This window comes from Salvia hispanica, chromosome 1, assembly GCF_023119035.1.
Source record: "Salvia hispanica cultivar TCC Black 2014 chromosome 1, UniMelb_Shisp_WGS_1.0, whole genome shotgun sequence".
Taxonomy (NCBI): domain Eukaryota; kingdom Viridiplantae; phylum Streptophyta; class Magnoliopsida; order Lamiales; family Lamiaceae; genus Salvia; species Salvia hispanica.
In genome coordinates, this window is record NC_062965.1 from 7855304 (window position 1) to 7876093 (window position 20790).

Below are 20790 nucleotides of genomic sequence, written 5' to 3' on the forward strand. Positions count from 1 at the left end.
GATTATTTATAATTAGGGGTTCATTTCCAAGAAAAATGGTCCACGAATTCTAAAAATTAAGGCATCGGATAAAACGCCTGGTCATCGTCAAATCACCCGACCCGAGTGAACTTTCTAGATTCCACAAGGCATACTCCCAATCGCCCGATCGGGTGTTCCCTCTCCTCATTTCGCCCGACCGGGTGAACTCTCTGACCAAATTTCCAAACTAGTGCAAAAACACCTGGTCAGCATTTTTCCTCCCTCATTTCGCCCGGCCGCGCAAATTCTCAGTACTCACCCGATCTTCTGCGCGGCTTTAGTAAATCAACCATTACTCTCACCACTGGACTTCGATTGAAGCGTGCAAGATACTCACGCAAATCTATTTTGAAGGCGAAGACATTGATACACTTTGGAGAGCGTTTGGACATCATCTTGATTGAGTGATTACTGATTGAATCCAACTACAGTTGCCATCTTTGATGCACGGCTTCCATGATCGTATCATATCGCAATTCGTTATGGTTTTGCAGAATATCTCTAAGGTATATGTGCAATATGATAACCAAAATTTGATTAGGCGACTACGTACATGGTTATGTGGACCTTGATCCATACAACGGGGTTGTGTTGCGAGAAGAGTTGACATCATCGATTTTCAATTCTTCCTTATAGCTTATAAATATGTTGCTCACTTATTATCCAGAAGTCCAAACTTTGTAGGAGTAAACTTTACTGCAATATATATTTTGTCTATTGTATCCGAATAAACATCTTAAATATATAAAGTAACCTTATTTCTCGAAAAAAAAGAATTGGCAAAAAAGGCAAATCCAAAAATAAACTGAATTCAAGCCAACATGCATGCATTGATTACACCAAGAAATAAAAACAAACTACTTGGAACACAACAAAACTAGACGAGCGAACAATCTTAACACAAACTAGCTAGGAATTAAATTCATGAACAAAAAAACATGCATGCATGCATTATAACTCCACCAACAAATTCAAGGCACAATGCCGCCGCCGACGCCAACGCCTCCTACTTTCCCAAGCCCGCCGCCGATGCCAATGCCTCCCACTTTGCCGATCCCGCCCCCAATGCCGATCCCGCCTACCTTACCAATCCCGCCGCCTAAGCCACCGAGTCCGCCGAGGCCACCAACCCCTCCTGCACCGCCAACTCCTCCCATGCCACCTACAACCGGCAGCACTCCGACGTAGCCGATCCCGCCCCAGCCGCCTACACCGCCAATGAAGTTTTTTTCATCGGCGACGGCGCCGGCCGAATTTTGTGAAGGGGCTAATGCATTGAGATTAGGGTTTGTTGTTTGGTGATGAGTTGGAATGTTTCTTGCGGATGCATGAGCTGCCACTAGTGCAAGTGCTAGCAAAACAATCAAGGACAATTTTGCCATTTCTCTATCACTCTAGGGGAATGTACTACTAATTGTATAGGGTATGAATTATGAGCTAAGCATACGAGATCTATGGGTATATATAGGCAATTTTTTTGTTTTCATTGAGACGGTGGACAGTTGTGAGAATTGAAATTGAGTAAATATTGGTAATAAATTCTGGTTGTGGCAATCTCGAGAAAGGCGTTGGATTCTGGATGTAAAAGTGAGGGCATGCAGAGGTAGGTGAATCCAAGGAGAGATCAATTAAGGAATTGGTCAGATAGTAAGTCAACTCACAAGAAACAAAATTTGTTTTTACTTTTATCATATTACTCTTTATGTCCCGTAATAGATGACATGCTTAGGGAATGATACGATATTTTAAAAGATGTTGTTTTGTATATTAGATGGAGAGAGAAAATACATTATTTATATTAATGTAAGTGAGTTTTTTCCAAAAAAAAGAAATGCGACATCTTTTGTAAGACAAACTAAAAAAGAAAGTGAGACATCTATTAAGGGACAGATGGAGTAGTATTTTTGTATTGAGATATTCGGCGTGTCTCATTTGATTTTTATTGTATTTTATAAATAGATACTTCATTCATTCATATTTTATTACTGCTTTAAATAAATATTCTTTATGTTCTCTGTTTATAGAATCAGTTTGATTAAGCACATATTTTATGAAATATAAAGAAAAGTGGGTGAAAAAATTAGTGAAGTAATGTAGGTCCTATTTTTAGATATTAATTTTGATGAACTAGAATAAAAGTGTAATGATTTAGTGGAGTATATGGTCCACTATTATCTCAAAATCGAAAAAAAGTAAGTAGAATTTTAAATTACGGGCGTCTCAAAATTTAAATTGAGATATTGTTTCATGGACGAAGAGAAGAACGTATGTATAAAAGTGAAACTCAAACTCCCATTCCACTAATTTTTCTTGCACATTTCTTAAAACCTGTGGTGTATGTAATATTTAATCATGAATATCGTTTGTTAAGTCAAATGAGAAAGATGGGATAAAATGGTCTGATAATTATTTAGCAGCCTTAATTGCAATTGTGCGATCAAATTCTTTTTGTTGATCTTTTCTGGAGCGAATTGTATATTCGTTTCGTATTTTGATGAAATATTGTCGATTTGTTTTTATTTAATAATTTTTGAGCCTATATTAATTTGGATCATGCAATGCAATTCATGCAGCCTCTGATGCGTACACTTGTTGCAAGACCATTCCGGGAGAAATTTATTGTTGGTTGTCTACACTTAATTAATTGCTACTTTATTTAATGGTTGGCACCTAAAATTGGTTGTCATCTATTATTACGAGTTTGTGACATAAATTCGAGTCAGGGTAATCATCAATTTTTCTGAGAAATTTACTTTCTTAATAAATCACCTTTAATCTTTTGGCTGCATTAGGGTTTGTATATTGCATTACGATCTTACTTGAAGTAACAATAAGTAGGGACAGTGAGGAGGAATCGTCTTATTTGCTGTTGTGTCGAGCTAAACGGCTTGACAATTAAACTGTGGAGTTTGATGTGCTAGTTGGGTGCGGACTAATATGATTGTATTTTATCGGATTATAAATATTCAATCCTAATCCTAAATGTTCGAATTTCAGGCTAGCCCAGCAGGCTAATTGGGCTGCTACTAATTTTTCGCCCCAGATAGGGGATGAACCTACGACTTTATGCTTAGGATGTAAAACATTTAATTATAACGAACCTATGACTTTCTACCGATAAAATAAACATGTGTTCAATCCAATGTATAATGATGAAAATTAGTCGTATTTAATTTTAAAATTAATATGATAATTTTGAGGTATATGCTTAAACTCAAATATGATTAAATATAAATTTTAGATTTATATATAAATAGAAAATAAACATATTTTGAGAAATTTTAAAGCAAGTTTTAAAAATTAAAATACTAATAGTGAATTTTTAATTTTCTAATTTTTTACTTGGTAGCGCTATATTAGTAACAATCTAACATATATGTATATTTAAAAATAAATCGAAAGTCATTCTTAATAGTTATTTATTCCATAAAATTTATCAATGGGGTGTTAAAATATGTGTCAAACAAGATAGAACAATAGATAATAGTTGCGCATAACTCTAACCCATCGAGCCAGCCCTACTCAGATTGCGGGTTAATCTGGTTAAAATTTTATTGGAATATAAATTTCCATTTCTTATCCCTCTACATTTATCGTAATATTTGGATCAACCCACAAGTTATGGGCTGCACAGATATCCCTAATTATAAAATATAATGATGAATGCATCCTTGAATACGATGTTGACCAAAATCTGTCAAACTATAGAGCTTGAAAATTTCCTTGTAGAAAATCAATCAAACAATAGAGTTTGTATAAGAATGGTCAAGTAGTGTCTAAAATGAAGGAAAATTTGTCATAATGTCCTTATATAATGTAAAGAAAAACAGAGGCTCGGGCCGATGTTATGGATGCTTTGACGAAAGTATCTGTTACTATTTCATTTATTTATATTTTCTCTATCCGGTGATATTTTTAGACAGAAAAGAAGTTATTTCTAAGATGGCTTAGTAATTGATTTGTTAATAACTTATGATTGGTTATTGCTATTTAAAATACATCATCATTTCCTTTATTAAACTAATTTTGTTTGGAAATAATTTTATGAATATAAATGGTGATTTGAATTCATTAGCTATAGGGTATAGCTATTGTTCTACTCATGACACGATTACACTTCACAAACAAATTAAAACACTAGCATGTATGATATTCATGATTATATTCTGACTAACTAACTTGTTATGCAGTCTAGATCTCACAAAAATTATTAAATTTGTTTAATAAATTAAAGAATAATAGTCAATTTAGTTATATTCAGTTTCATAAAGTTTAAAAATAGAATATAAAATCAAGGTGTTTCAATTTTTGTTAGTTGTTTTATGTAGACACAAAATTACGTATATTTAAAAATGTGACTCCCTTCGTCCAAAAAAAATAGTTTCATTTGTGGATCGCACAAGTTTTAATGAGAAATTAATAAAATAAAATAGAGAATGAGAAATAGTGGATAAAGTAAAAGAAAGAGGGTGAAAAAGTAAGTAAAGTATGAAAAAGAAACTCTTCATTTTTAGAAATAAGGCTATTTTTTGTGGACATCCTAAAACAGCAAAATGAGACTAGCTATTTTTCGTGTAGTGATAGAGTATTTCATTAATGTAAAATATTTTTTTATTTATTTTCTCTTATTTTAATTAAACAACACTATTTTAAATATTATTAAAAAAAATTGTAGGGCTAACTAGAATTTGACATTATTGAAAAAAGGACAATAGCCTAAATTAAATTGTAGAAGTATTGTTATTGCTGATTACGTAAAACTGAATTCGTAGATCCTTAAATCCTCATCACAAAGCAACCGAAACTTCTGCAAAGAAAGCATAGTTTGTTTAACATATATGTCTTCCCCAAACCTATAAAATAACCAACTCAAATCATCCCAAAATTGAGAAACATGGCTCTCTCTTCCAAATTCCTAATCAATGGATCACTCAATTATGCATGGTTTTGCAGAGGATTCGTCTCTGCCACCGCGCCATCTCACAAAGTAAGCCACATCCATTTCCATTTATTCATGAAAATCTCAAATTAAAGTGTACCAAAAAAAATTAAGGATTTTTGTGTAATGATTTTATAAAATAGGCGAAAATCGATAAAGAGACGTGCGGGAAGATCATAGAAACGGCCAAAACGCTGAAAGAAGGGTCCAAAGATGTGGTCAAGGAAGTCAAGCGCGTCGGCGAAGCTATCACCGGAAAGGTCACCAATGCTACCGGAAATGTACGAAATTCTATAGTATAATTTAACGAATATGATAAATTAAGAAATTTTGTATATTTTATAATTATATTTTGAGTTTATAAGGATTTATTTTTCTTCATATAATAAGAAAACTAAATAGATTTTTAATTTAATATTTTTGCGGTGGCAGATGGTGGCGGATGCGGCCAAGAAGGGGTTCGAACGAGCGGCCGAGACGGCGGAGACTAAAAAAGGCAAGGATTTGTTGGACACCGGGAAAGCTGCGGCCGAAGCTGTACAGGAAAATGTCGATAAGAAGGATAAATGAAAACAAACACAATTAATCCATATTTTTACTTATGTTTATGATATGATAAACAGACTGATTGGATTGGATATCATGTGATTTAGATGATGAAGATATATATTTTTACTTGTTTTTCGTGTTTTAATTCACAAAAGTATATTTTTTTGGTTTGATCCCGTGTTCCAGTTGGATAAATTACTTACGATCGAAGATGATATTATAAATTTTATTTTGTAGTTCTAAATATTATAAAATAGAAGACCCGAATTTACCGCGTATGTTCTATAATTTTTATCTCCGAACCATATTTTGCAGTTGAGATTAACAATACATTCGAACATCATTTGTAAAATAAATCAAAATATTCACGACTATTCTAGCTAGAAACTACTCATATAGTTAATTGATTGACTAATATAAAATTAAAATTTCAATATATTCTTATATATACTCTTTTCCCTTTTATTATTTTAAGAAATTATTTTACTTTGTCAAAAAAGGTAAGAGTAAAAAGTTAATGGAATGTGTATTCTATTTTTATATATTGCTCTAGATTTTTAATAATTATATGGGCCCATTTACTGAAAATGAAAAAAATAAAATATGATAATTAATAAAGTAATGAGTATCATGACAAAATAGAAAGCAGAGGGAGTATATTATAATCTCCATTCCCTAATTATGTAGTACTATTTGTAGTTAAAAATATTTTATGAATTACATGAATAATCGTACGTTATTTAACTAATCCATAAATTAAACTCACTAAATACTGTAATATCACAAATCACACTAATTCTCCCAATCAATTTTTTCTAAATCAGTAATATATATCACTAACAATAATTAATGGTACACTAATTAATTAAGTATCAATATAATCAACAATTTCATTGACTAGTGGGGTATATTAATAATTCTTGGGTGATATTCATTTAAAGTATGAATAAAAATATATAGACAAAACAATAGTAAGAAATATTATGGAATATGTGAAATAGTGAATCATGATTAAAATAGTGTTTGCTTGATTTGTAAGGTTTAATATCATTCAATACAGAGTTGCGATCAATGTCGAACCCTTCTTAAAGACCGAACTAGAGATTAAATTTGGGCCATCCATTTTCTTAATCTTATGGTTAGGATTAATTTAATAATTTATTTAATAAATATTTTTTTATTTTCGTTTTTTTTTATTTTTTTAATAGTTTTAAATTTTTTGATTTTTTTTAAAAAATTAAATTTTTTTAAAAAAATTTAGTTTTTTTTATTCAATAAAAACTCAATGGAGTAAATAATGAACTATATTCACTACATGATGAACTAAATGAACGTATGTTATGAAGTAAATTTTCGCATTCATTACATACCGAATTTAATTCAACTGAAAGATAATTATGTCATAACATATTATGGAGTAATAAACTAATGAAATGAAGTAAAAAATTAAAGGGATAAAGTAATAAACTAATGGAATATAGTAACAGCATACTGAATGAAGTAATAAGTTCATTACTACTGCTTGATGTTTAACACAGTTAACATTGTATTTCAATAAAATCTCATATTTACTTCATTACTAACATTCATTTGGTTCATTATTTATTGAATATAGTTCATCACTACCGCTTACGTTTAACACTAAAATTTGTTGTATCATTAATGTATTTCAATAACATGTCAAAACTACTTCATTACATACTTCATTTAGTTCGTTATATACTCCGACAAATTTTTATTGAAGAAAAAAATTTTAAAAAAAATAAATAAAAAAATAAAATAAAATAAATTCAAAATTCTTAAAAATTAAAAAAAATTAAAAAAAATTAAAAAAAAAGGTTTTATTGAATAAAATATTAAATTAAATGTAAATTAATCCTAACCACAAGTTTAAGAAAATGGATGACCCTAATTTGATCTCTAATTCAGTCTTTAAGAGTGGATTTGTGGATAATAGGACTCATTCAATACATATTTGGTTTGCAATAATGTTTATTAACTAACACACCCTTAAAAATACTTCTCCCAGAACAAGTTCTCTAATATATATATATATATATATATATATATATATATATATATATATATATATATATATATATATATATATATAGGGACGTGTTCAGGTCAATAAGTGAAATTCTGTCAAAAATTAAAACAAATCTCAGTTATTGGATCTTGTAATGTAACCGTTAGATTATTGCCACGTGTCATCTAGTAATGTAGATTACTAGATATATATATATATATATATATATATATATATATATATATATATGTCTATTTCCGAAATTTATTTTAAGAATGTGTAATTACTATCTCATTATAGAGTACTCATTCCTTCTAGCAAAAATAGTTTCACATGTGAATTACACGGATTTTAATAAAAATTTGGTAAAGTAAGAAAAAGAAAGAGAAAAATAAAAAATGAATAATAGATAAAAAGAAAAACTGGATAAATTATAACAAAGAAAAAGAAGAAGAGAATGCAATAATATTAATAATTTGAAAGAAATTTCACATTCTTGGCTGAGACTATATTAGTGGACATCTTGAAATAAGAGATGAAATTATGTTTAACATGAATTCTGGAGGCACGAAAAATTTGAAATTAATAAACTTAATTTGACTGTCCTAACAATATTTCTAACTGTTTACACTAAATTAATTATCTTTTTTTAAAGAAAGTTGGGCACAGCCAGAAACCGAAGAATCTATCGCATATTTAAACTCATTTTAGTGTGAATGTTATAATTAATAGTGATTTTACTTTAACCATTTATATTAAACCTATTTTGGTAAGTTATAATTAAACCCGACTATAGATACTCGCTCTGTCCGCCAATTGATGTTATCATGTTATATAGTTTAATGGCTCGGTTTTTGAGAAATTGGTTTAAAAAGTTAGTGGAATGTGAATCCTACTTTTATATATTGGTTTTATAATAAAATGTGAGTAGAGTGGGTTAGTAGAATGTGAGATTCACTTGTCCAAATCAATAAAAGTAAAATAAGAAATTTATTGGCAGCCGGATAGAAAAAGAAAAAATGAGACATTTAATGACAAACAGATAGAAGTATTTGTTTGTCAAAATCTCAAAATAGGATGGATTATGAGGTATGTAGAGCTATTTTCTAACTCTATTTAAGTTTTAGAGTACCATTATAGTTAGGAGTGGGTAGGTACGGTACCTTACCGAAACCACCATACCGTATACCTTACCGTAAATACGGTATGCATAAAAGTCATACCTTTACCTTACCAAAGTTTTCGGTATACCGAACTTTGGTATACCTTATTTTCGATATGACGAATTTTCATACCGATACCGTACCTCATTTTCAGTATACCGTACCGAAGTTCGGTAAACCTTACTTTTGCGGTATACCTGACTTTCAACATCAATTTAGAAAATTAGAGTTTTTAGAATATTATTTATATTTTAATAAATTAAATATAATTTATTCATAATTATATTTTTATTTCACAATAGATTTTATAATTTAAAAAATATACAAAATATATTTTATATATAATTGTGTTTATATTTTTATGGTATATACCTTAGTTTACGGTATATACCTTAATTTACGGTATATACCGAATTTCGGTATGCAGCGGTATACCACGGTATTTGAAAATTCATACTGTTACCTTACCGGAATCTTTCGGCAAGGTATCATACCGTACCAAAAGTCACGGTATACCGAAAATTCGATATTTTTCCGGTACGATAAGGCATGTATTTTGGTAATTTTCCCCGGCCCTAATTATAGTAATGACTTAACTATTTAAAAATGGGGTCAAGTGAGAACTTTACATAAGTCGAGTGAGAACTTTAAATAAGTGGCAAATGATGACAGAAAAAATGCAGTCGAAGTGTAGAACACTATAATCATACTCAGTTTAGTAATATAAATCTACAAAATAATGACAAATGATTGTATTTTTGAAATTATATAAATTTACCAAATAATGACAAAAGATTGTATTTTGAAATTAAGAAAAAAATAGAAAATAAAGTATAAGATAAGGAAAGTAGAGTAAAAGTACAATTAATAGTATCCAATTTAAGGAGAACAATTATCTACTCCCTCTCTCTCATAGAAATAGGTCATTTAAGATCGACACGGATTTTAATGTATAATTGGTAAAGTAAGAGAGAATGTGAAAAGTAGTTGAAATTGTATAGTGGATTATGGAGCCATAAATGATAAAGGAAAAAGAAGAAGAAAAAGGTTATCATAAATGAATATGAACTATTTCTATGGAACGAACGAAAAAGGAAATATGACATATTTCTATGGGACAGGGGGAGTATATAGAAAGCCACTTTAGACTAAATTTTAAGATTGACCGGTGAATTTTAGATAAGTGTTGTAATTTGATGCAAAGAATAGTGAGCAAATAATATACTCCTTCACATGCTCGTACTTTAAGAAAAGGGTATATGTATCGGTTCAGATTTTAATCGAACCGACATCTTGAAGCAAGCTGACAATTAACTGGAATCTTAATCGAATTGGAATCAATTAGACCGATAATCGATCGGTCATCAGTCTAACCGATTCCAACTCAAATAAAAAAATTGTAGGAGCAGGTAGACTAACACTGGTCTTGATGGAAACTTTGCTTCAGCGAACAGTTTGAGCTACACATGATTTTGATAATTGATTGTGTTTTCTCGTCTCTGTTAAGAATGAAAACATAAATTTATTAAAAAAACACAAACAATTATATTTAAATAATACTCCCTCCGTCCACAAACAATAGATCACTTTTGCCATTTTGGGACGTCCACAAAAAATAGATCACTTTCTTAAAATGGAAAGTTTATCTTTCATACTTTTCCCACTTTTTCTTCTCTCTCTCCTACCTTAATCACTTTTTCTCCCTATCTCTCTTACTTTACCTACTTTTTCTCCTCATCACTCTTACTTTACCAATTCTACATTAAAACTCGTGTCATACACAAAGTGATCTATTTTTTGGGGACGGAGGGAGTATATATGAATTAAGGTGAGTGATCAATTGCTAACTCAACCTTTAATTGCTAACTACAACTAATTTAAAACCATAAGATTTGTAGAGATCTAGTGGTCTATAAATCGTCATGTGAAATTTCGTTTTATTATTATTTAAATTTAAAAAGATAAGAAAACTATCAAAATTAGGATTTTGGAACAAAATGTTAATATAGTGTATTAAACATATCAATAGTATTCATTGAATATGTCAACATAATTTAGCATTGACATGTATTATATTGACATATTAGGATTACTACATTGACATTAAGCTGCTTTAGAAAAATATGAAAATTAGAAAAAAAAAAAAAAAAATTCAAATTTTGACATCGGAACATATGGAAGTGAGATCTCGTAAGAATCCTTATAAAATTATCTTTAATTTGATATAAGTTGTGTAAAAAAATAATTTAAATTGAGATAGAATCATTTAAAGTTTTTGAATATTTTTTAAAAGTTGGTTACAACTAACTTTCTGTCAATTTACATTTATGCCCTTGATTGACATTTTTTTCACTGTATTGATACTCATAGTTGATTTATTAATCCAATAGCTATCATTTAGGGATGCATTAGCAATATAACATACTCTTATATACTATTAAATAACAATTTTAAAACATCATTACAAATTATACTCCCTCCGTCTTTAAAAGTAGAAATACTTAAAACGGCACATGTTTTAGTGCAAAATTAGTAAAATAAGAGAGATATGAAAAATAGTATGTTAAAGGAAAATGGATCTCACCTTATTAGAGAGAAATAAATTTCTAAAAAAAAAGTGTTTATTTTTAAAAACTAATGAAAAAAGAAAGAATTTTTATTTTTAAGTAATTTAATTAGATTTTAGCAATATCCAATAGGACCAAAGTCACCAAGTACCATATCAAAGAAATTGTTTCTAACTTTTCAATATAACAAAATAGACAGAGTTGCATATTCCAATTAGTTCCAAATTTCCAACATAATTAAATATTTTAAAACTTTTACCAAATATTAGGTACAACTAGGGATGTCAATTGGGTCAATCTATTCGGGTTCGGGCCAATCCATTCTGGCTGTCGGGCTATTTGGGTGCAGGTTATTCGGGCTGTGAATTTTTCGGGTTATAAATTTTCGGCCCTAACCCTAGATCTTCGGGTTTCGATCTAACCCACGGGCTATTCGGGTCAATAGTAATCTTATATGTTACTTTTTATTCAATCCAATATTCTAAATTATTAAAAAGCAGATTGTCGCAAATAGTAAAGTATTATCAAAGTGATCAAGAGAAAGAAAATAATAGCAATTGAAAATGGAAAAAAATAGATAAACATATCGTTTAATTAATAGCACACATAAATAAATCATGCATTTCATATAACCATAACTTTCAATTTAAGAGAGGAGACAAAATTACCATATGTTCTTCATATCAATCTTGTATCTAATATTGATATTACAAATATACTTAATATAAGTATATAATCCAAAATTTTAATTATATTTTTATATTAAATGCCCAACCCGTGGGCTAGCCCGCATAACCCACTGACCCCATCGGGTTAGCCCGTGTAGCCCGCTTCTGAATATGGGTTGTGATTTTTCGGCCCTCAATCTATAATTTTACCGGATAATTCGGGTTGACCCATGAATTTTGAGCTAGATTGACATCCCAAGGTACAACATCCAATTTTCCAACGTCATTAAATAAAAGTTTTCTAACATCATCTTAGATCCACAAATTTGACTCTTCGCACTTAGAAGCCATTTCTGTTTCCGTACATGTATGCCACCTCTATATCTATAACTCTATTGCAACTTTTTTTAATTCCTTCGTCGCATATAAATATGAACAATTAATATGACACGAAAATTAAGATAAAATTAGTAAAGTAGGAGAAGTGTCGTTAAAATAGCGTTATTAAGCCCACACTATTAGTAGTGTTTGATGATAGTATAAGTTGTAAATAAGTTGATGTTTAGAGATAATAAATTGAGATATTTTTTTAAAAAATGGAATGCACTTACTTTTGTGGACGGACGAAAATAGAAAGTGCACATATTTTTATGGGACGGAGGGAGTATAAATCAAGCCGAAGAATAAATTAAATAAATTACTCCCTCATTCCCTCAATAATTGGCACCGCTTGACTTGGCACGAGTTTTAAGAAATGTAGTGGAAAGTAGTCCCATAAAAGTCGAGTCGTATTCCTTTTTAGTTCGTCCCAACAAAGTTGAGTCATTTCCTTTTTTTAACAAAAGACAAAACATCTAATCAGTCTTACTTTATTCCATTATTTACTTTACTCTCTCTTATCTTTTCTATTTTTTTCATCTCTCTTATTTATTTAATATAAATTTTTAACCTCGTGTCCAAAAGTTTTGTCAATTTTTATGGGACGATTAATTTTATAATAAAAGGTGGGTAAAATAAGTTAGTAGAATTTAGGATCTACTATCAAAAATAATAAAACGTAAAGGTGTCAATTAATTAGAAACATACAAAAAAGAAAATTAGTGCCCATTAATGAGAGACAGAGAAAGTATTCAACACCTGCATTCTTTTCTCAATGTTGGTTTTGGTACATCTTCTGCATCATAGAGCAAGTTTTGACTAGATCTCAATCCGTCCTCAGCACATATCAAAGTCTACCATGTTTGGGGTCAAAGAGCTTCTAAATTCCGAAATAACACGACCCGCAGTGGTGGATTTGTGATTTTTAATTCGGGAGTACAATATTTACATTAGATCACTTTTCTTCAGTATTATTAGTTGTTATAGAGATATTTTTATTAACTATGAACAATTTGTAATTATGAATATATTCTACTAATAGGGATGTGATCTATTGCTAACTAATTATCGATCCAAAATTGAAATCAATTTTTAACCATTAGATTAGAAGATCTTGTGGTTGATATAATGTCAAGTGTAATATATTTTAAATTTAAATAATTATTAATTAAATTAAAAGGGTATTAATGTCAAATCCTATATGTAGTAATTATAACTAACTCTCTCAATTTAAATTACTTTTTAGCAAAAAATATATCAAATTAAAGATAATTTAATAAGGATTCCAACGAGATCTCAATTGCATATGTTCCGACGATGTTCGGGTGATGAAATTTGATAAATTATATTTCAATTTTCGTACATGTTGATAAGCAGCTTTTATCAACAAATGCAACAAAAAAATCTCAATATATTGTAGGCAAAATCTCAATATTATGCATGTCCAATCTCAATAAAAATGTGTTGATATTTTTTTGTCCTTGTGTTGATATTCTAATGTCATATTGTTGATATTTGTAATACACAATGTTGATATAAAAAAACACGCACGAAAATTATCATATGATAGTATAATGACGATATTACCCTTTTGTTGATATTTTGTCTACTATTTATTGAGATTTGTGAGCTTTAATCTCATCCACTCATTTTAAAATCCAAGGGTGGAGATTTAGTCTTGATTTTAGATTAGGGTGCTATAAGCATTAGAATAGGACCATATACTAATAATAACATAATAAATAAAAATACTAAATCTTTTGAAAATAAATTATTTGAATAAATTTTAAGTTGTTTTTAAAAAAGAAAAAATATAATCACTACACAATTGATAAATTATTTGTAAATCGTACTGTATAAATAGGAATATACTTCAAGATACTTCAAGATATTTTTTATTTTCAAAACAGAAAAGAAACTTAATCGTAACTTATATGCTAAATATTTCATATTTTCAATAGATAAAAATATAATATTTTCAAAATAAGTAGAAATATACTACTTCCGTTCCACAATAAGAGTCACATTTTTCCATTTCGGTCTGTATAAGAGTCCCATTTCATTTTTACCTTAAATAGTAAACAGGTCTCACATTCCACTAGCTCATTTCACTCACAATCTATTATAAAATCAAATATAAAAAAGTGGACATCATATTCCACTACTTTTTTCTAACACTATTATTTACATTTCTTAAAATTCGTGATCACACCAAATGTGACACCTATTTTGGGACGGAGGGAGTAAACAAAATAAAAAGTGGAATATATTAAAAGCAATAGATTAAAAAGTACGCCTTATGTGTCACTCAAGATGTTTACCTTTTCTTTTTAATTTATCTCACCCAAGATCAGAGGCGGATCTATATATATAGTTGGTGGGGCATTTGCCCCTCCTCAAAGGTTTATACCAGTGGTATTTTTCTCTAAATTTAAAAGTTTATTTGATATTCTCCTTTAAATGCCCCTCCTCATTACTACAAAATATGTCTACAAATATATTTTTGCCCCTCCTTACGTCAAATTCTGGCTCCGCCCCTGCCCAAGATGACCACTTTCTATATGTGAAAATAAACATATCTCTGCTCTCTCTCTCTTTATTGAAATATTCAATCAAATTTTTCACTTTATATTATCACACTCAATTACTCCATCTAAAATTTTATGTCATTCTAGAATGTGGACATCTTAAATGGAACGGAGGTGATTCTTCTTTAGTCAAAGAAAGTGAGGATGATTGGAAGTTGGAACACAATAGGAAGGACAAAAATAAAATGCAAAGTAATAAAAAAGATTATTTGACAGCCGAGGTTCGAAATCAGGCATTTAAAAAGAGCAGGTGACATTCTATCCCTGGACTACCTAGCTTCGTTTGAAATTTCATTAAAATTTAGGGATACGGTTGTACCCCTTTGTATTACACTGGATTGATAGTGACAACCCCCGTGCTAAATGCTAGCAAGGATATCTCTAGCAGAAAAGGAAATAACACATTGTATTTCTATCACCGCTAAAGAATGTCAAATAAGATTCATCTTGTATTACTCCCTCCGTTCCCTAAATATTGTCCCACTTTGACCCGGCACGAGTTTTAAAAAAATGAAAAATGAGTTGAAAAAATTAGTGGAATGTGAGACCTACTTTTATATATTAATTTTATAATAAAATTTGAGTAGGAATGATTTAGTGGAATATGAGATCCACTACCAAAAATGTAAAAAGTTAAATGAGACAAATTTTATGGAACGAGCAAAAATAGAAAAATAGGACGAACTTTCAGGGACGGAGTGAGTACTTCATTGAACTTTCTGCCACCATTAACATAAGCAAACAAAGAACATGTTTTGCATGAATGAAATTCAAAATGAGTCTAATCTAGATCTTAAAAATCGAGATTCATGTCTTCGACTAGTCTCATAATCGGCATTGGCGGACACACATAAGCATGATGGAGCAATGACGGATCCAGAAAATATAGCTCAAGGGGTCGGACCGAAAATTTAATACTAATATATAATATTTAAATAAAAATTAATATATATTAAATAATTATTTTTATCATTTTTGTTGTCCTTATTATGTTTTTGTTACAATTGAATACAAAATTTATAAAACTTGAATTAAATCAATTAACTATGCTAGTTAAATTTTTTTAATATTTAACATAGGATCAACTAAAGCTAAATTAGTTACACAAGATAAACAAGCACGTAGTATTAAATATATCAATTACTAGTTTACAACATAAAACTAAAAAATAATGAAATAAAAATCATAAATAAAAAAATATTCCTAGATTTGCTAAATCGCCGCCCCCTCTCTTCTTCCAAGCAACGTTTTTACAGTTTTCTTCAAATTCAAAATTCATCAATGGAGCTTCCTCTTCACTAAATTTTTGCAATATCTTTAAATTCACTCTTCTTCTCTAAATATCCTTCCTATTATAATCAACAACAATGGTTTGTCTATATTTCTCTACTCTCTTCTCATTTATTCTCTAATTTTCCGTAGAGGCGGAGTTGTCGTACGTGGGGTCGGGATGCGGAGTTGCTGTGGGTCGGAGGACGGATTATAGAGCTTCCCAAGCAGTACTCACGGACCAACGGTGGGATCGGCCGACCCGGCCCGACCCCACCTGGGTCCGTCGTTGTGAGGGAGGGCTTAAGCCCTTCCCAAACTATTTTTTTTTAAATTTTTTTCAGTTGTATAATTTTGTTAGTATTTTATGTGAATTAATGTGCAATAGCCCATACTAAAATGATAAAATATAAGAAAATTATTAACCCATCTAAAATTTGAATTTATACCCCCTACCATGACAATTTTCTGTGTCCGCCCCTGATAATCGGCTCATATGGTAATGCTGACTCTCAAGCATTAAGTACATCGGGTCACACTTGGTCCGCACATCCAAACACAAGAACTTTGAGGTATCAACCTTAGATATCCTGGCTATATTTTTGAATGAGATGGATCTAACTGATGAAGACTTTAACAATTTCACCGCTTATGTGATTCGTCTCTCAGACATGCCTATCTCTGTTAGTCCTTCAAACACAATCAATTTGATTATGTGACATCGACGGTGAATGTATTGCCCTTAGGCAATAAGCATATATCTTGCATTGAACGTGGACTTCATAAGTCTAAATTGCTACATCATTCGCTGAAGCATTGTTCAAAGTGTAACAAAATAGTCATTAGAATCCCCATTGCTCCACACAAGCCGTTAATGATGCAGCAAGATCCTCCCCCATATGACTTCTAAGCTTACCAAAATTGATTACTCTCATCATTTTACAAAATCCGCTATCAGCGGCGATAGATGTGAATAGTTTTGCTAACCATATAATATGCCTAACAAGAATTAGGTAGGTATTCAAGTAGATGAAAAAAGTTGGGAAATGATTGAGATTATTCTTGATTGATTTGGTTAGTGTTTATATTGAATGTGAGAATGACACCTATGCATATAAACAAGTAACATGGGTGTTAACAAATGCATGTGGGTATGGTTGGTGAATTAATTGTGACTCGGCTGTTGGTGCTGGCTTGGCCCCATTATTATCAAACTTGCTTTATGGACCCATCATCACATGCTACCACCCTATGTGCTTCACCAATATTTGCATGTGACCTACAATATTACCCAAATTCTATCATCCTTCAATTTTCATGTTGTGGTAAATCCTCCTATGGAAAATGGGATGCCTTTGCCATGGGATATTTTCATTTATTTATTACTTTAAATGACTAGTATATACGGATAGATTTTATGACTATGTTTGGAGCATATAAACTTATCTTTCTGGTGAGAAATGCTAATTATGAATTAATATATGACAAATTCTCAAGCCTGAAGTTGTTTCTAAGGATAATTAGAAATTATAGCTTGCAAATTAAACACATGTAAAAATCATGTAAAATTTCTTTTCTTGACATAAACAAAGTAAAAAAACCTAATCTTGAGATTATTAATTAAACTTTATGGATTCTTAGTTAAAGTAAATGTTAATGATAGTTCTTACTACTTTTTACGGCAGTGCATACATAAATAATGATTTACTCGTATCACATCGAGATTTAGCCATGTTTTTGATGGGGTCTAGCAATTTATTTGGCGACCATTTTGGCACTTTATTTCCAAAGAAAAAGGTGCCTTTATTGCATGATCATCCAAGGGCAATTACTATTAAAATTCTGGAACTTATAACACCGACAGATCTCTATCTAATTTATGAGATGAGATTTCCACATATCCATATATTACTATTTGTTTTACAGATCTATTCCTCATTAAATAAAAACATACAATGATGATAAGAGAATCGGATAAGTCGAAAAATCAAACTAAATAAATTCCAGAATCAAACAGAAAAATGGAAAGGGGAGTTATGACAGAAGAAATAAAACAGCAAAAATGTAGTAAAAGCATAATGTATTGAACCTCACTACTTACATACTATGCATCATCTATAACAAAAGTTCCTTGTTGGACTCTCACAATAATAGATACTCTTAAAAATGTAGTATAGATTTTCTCTGTTAAGACCGGGACGGAGAAGATTTTGGACAACGCTTCCGCACCTGTTCCGAACAGCAATGTTTGGCGGCAGCCAAGGGCCCCTGCACCGGAAGTGATGGATCCAACCATGGAGGAAGACTTTGCACCCAAACTCGAAGCACGAGCGTAGCTGGCTGAAGCTCCAGCTCCTGATGGTGTGAAGTAAGCCCCATTCAGCATCAGGTCTCCTTCTGATCTCCAGTTCCAGCTCTTCCACTTACCTGCAGCCGTGTCGACTCTCTTTGTCACCTGATCGTAGAAACAGCAGACGTTTAATAAAATCTTGTTTGTAGAGAAAAATGTGACTAAGAAGTGGAAATTTTGAGACTTGCTGTACCTCCTTTGCAAAAGGATTGACTGGTGCAAGGTATCTGTTTCCTTGGCTGTTGATGGTGGGCTCTGCACTTCCACCTATCGCGTACATCTCCCAGTGAGTGTAGTCGTTGTTCACGACATGGAAGTATCCATGTCTGCACCTGAAAATTTTGATGTCTAACAAGTTAGATAGATGGATTGGTTCCAACAACATTGTACATAGTTGTTGATTATAATACCTTGGCATTCTCTGTATGAGGCCTTCTCCGAAATGGTTAAACGCAATCGTCGCCTGCATTGACTTGTCTCTCATGTAAGAATCACTGTGGCCTAACAGAATAACCTGTGTTTTGACCAAACTGTTAAAATCCAAAACAGAGGAAGTGATAGTAACATTCAACAAATGTGAAATTAGCTACCTCATTGTGGTGTGTGAAGTAATTGTTGGAAATGGTGATGGCAGTGGATCCCATGACAGCGTCCACAAGGCCATCCGCGCAGTTAGAGAGGGAGTTATGGTCGACCCAAATGTGGCTCGACCCGAAGATGGAGATAGCATCACCATCAGCCATAGTCCTCCAACCGTAATGCGATGGCGAGCTCCTCACCATGGCATTACCAGTCGGCTTGCAGTCATGGATGTGCAAGCCATGGATGATAACATTTGTAACAAACTGGATTGTGATGCATGCGCCATTGGCAATGTGCACATTGGCTCCGCGCCCGTCGATGGTCTTGAAGCTGTTCATGATCAGCTCCTGCTTCAGCGTGATGACCATGTCGCGCTTGAAGACGATCCACAGGGGCTCGTCCTGTATGACCGCGTGGCGCAGAGTGCCCGGTTTAGGGTTGACAGGGTTGTCGTCGCCAGCGTCCGTCACCACATAGTAGCGGCCATCGCGGCCGCCTATGGCATTGCGGCCGAAGCCGATCCCGCAGTCAGCGAGGCGCCTGCGGTTCCTCTGCCAGTTGGGGTCACAACGCCAGCAGTCGTCGATGGGGTTGCCAGTTCCGCATGAGAAGAAACCGAGTTTTCTCCTCTCCGTGCTGTTTCTTGTGGCCCTGTAGGGTTCAAAAGACTCCCCATCATCAAAATACAGAAATTAACCCATTAAAACCAACTGCTCCTTTTTTATTAGACCATATAAATAGTCCATTTTCATCTGCGGCAGACTTTTTTCTTTTTCTCTTTTACTTTTTCTTATTTTCTCTTATTTTATCATTTAAGTATTAATATGCGTGTCAATCCTAAATGACTTATTTTGATGGGACGGAGGAAGTAAAATGTTTGAGGTAAAAAGAAAACACCTACATTTCTACCATTCTTGCAACCTCTTCTGGATCATCCACCGCGTGTTCGTTGAAATACTCCTCCTCAATTCCTTCAAACCTGAACCAATTTTTTTAAAAAATAAATGAATACATAATCACATGATTTTGTAACAACAATTGAATTTTGAAGTAGTGTAAGCAAGTTTACTCACATTTCCGGCGCCGTTGAATTCCGAGAGGTCTCCTCCAACTTCCCTTTCTCAACCGCACTGCCGCAACCAAAATAAGGAAAACATAAATACAAACAATTCGCTTCACAAATCTCTGTATCCAACTCCTCAGAAATTGTGAGATTAAAGCAAAATTGAGGATGCATTTTGGAAATATAGAAGAAATATCAAAGTTGAACCTCAAAATAGGTGATTTGTCATTCTGAATAGTAGAGAGAGCTCCAGCGACAAACGCGAACAGCAGCAGCAGCGAAAACAGAGTGTTCAACGCCATTCTCTGAAGAAATGTGTAGACAAAAGGTGGAGGGAGCTACGACGAATATAACGGCCATCTCCTGGTTTTATAGAGTGTGACGTTCAGATCATTTAACGTCCGTTACTTAACAGCGCGCCATCAATTACCGGTTAACGCCAATCACTGCCATTCGCAAATCACTATTCTTTGTTTTATTTGTTCCTTTCACCCTTGCACGTTTCACCTTATTAACATTCAAATTTTCCGATTTTATCAGATTGACATTTTGAATTGAGACAAGCCACTCTTTATGAAAATGTAGGTATATATTATAGACTTAGATCATCTCCAACTATTTACA

The 20790-nt window shown here is 31.9% G+C and overlaps 3 protein-coding genes across 3 annotated transcripts; 1 reads left to right on the forward strand and 2 right to left on the reverse strand.

The window, feature by feature from the left end:
* Nucleotides 1-812: 812 nt before the first annotated feature.
* On the reverse strand, nucleotides 813-1443 carry LOC125202079 (glycine-rich protein 23-like). The gene has a single exon (XM_048100402.1). The coding sequence runs from the start codon at nucleotides 1401-1403 to the stop codon at nucleotides 993-995; it is 411 nt and encodes a 136-aa protein (XP_047956359.1). The 5' UTR covers nucleotides 1404-1443; the 3' UTR covers nucleotides 813-992.
* A 3426-nt stretch (nucleotides 1444-4869) lies between these two features.
* On the forward strand, nucleotides 4870-5654 carry LOC125206389. The gene is made up of 3 exons (XM_048105651.1): nucleotides 4870-5008; nucleotides 5104-5241; nucleotides 5393-5654. Exons 1-3 carry the CDS (start codon nucleotides 4916-4918, stop codon nucleotides 5528-5530), a joined length of 369 nt encoding a protein of 122 aa, XP_047961608.1. The 5' UTR covers nucleotides 4870-4915; the 3' UTR covers nucleotides 5531-5654.
* A 12621-nt stretch (nucleotides 5655-18275) lies between these two features.
* LOC125186349 (probable pectate lyase 8) lies at nucleotides 18276-20497 on the reverse strand. The gene is made up of 7 exons (XM_048082704.1): nucleotides 20374-20497; nucleotides 20177-20233; nucleotides 20005-20082; nucleotides 19112-19754; nucleotides 18932-19035; nucleotides 18715-18853; nucleotides 18276-18626 (listed from the first exon to the last, which is right to left on the reverse strand). Exons 1-7 carry the CDS (start codon nucleotides 20466-20468, stop codon nucleotides 18276-18278), a joined length of 1467 nt encoding a protein of 488 aa, XP_047938661.1. The 5' UTR covers nucleotides 20469-20497.
* Between the last annotated feature and the right edge of the window lie 293 nt (nucleotides 20498-20790).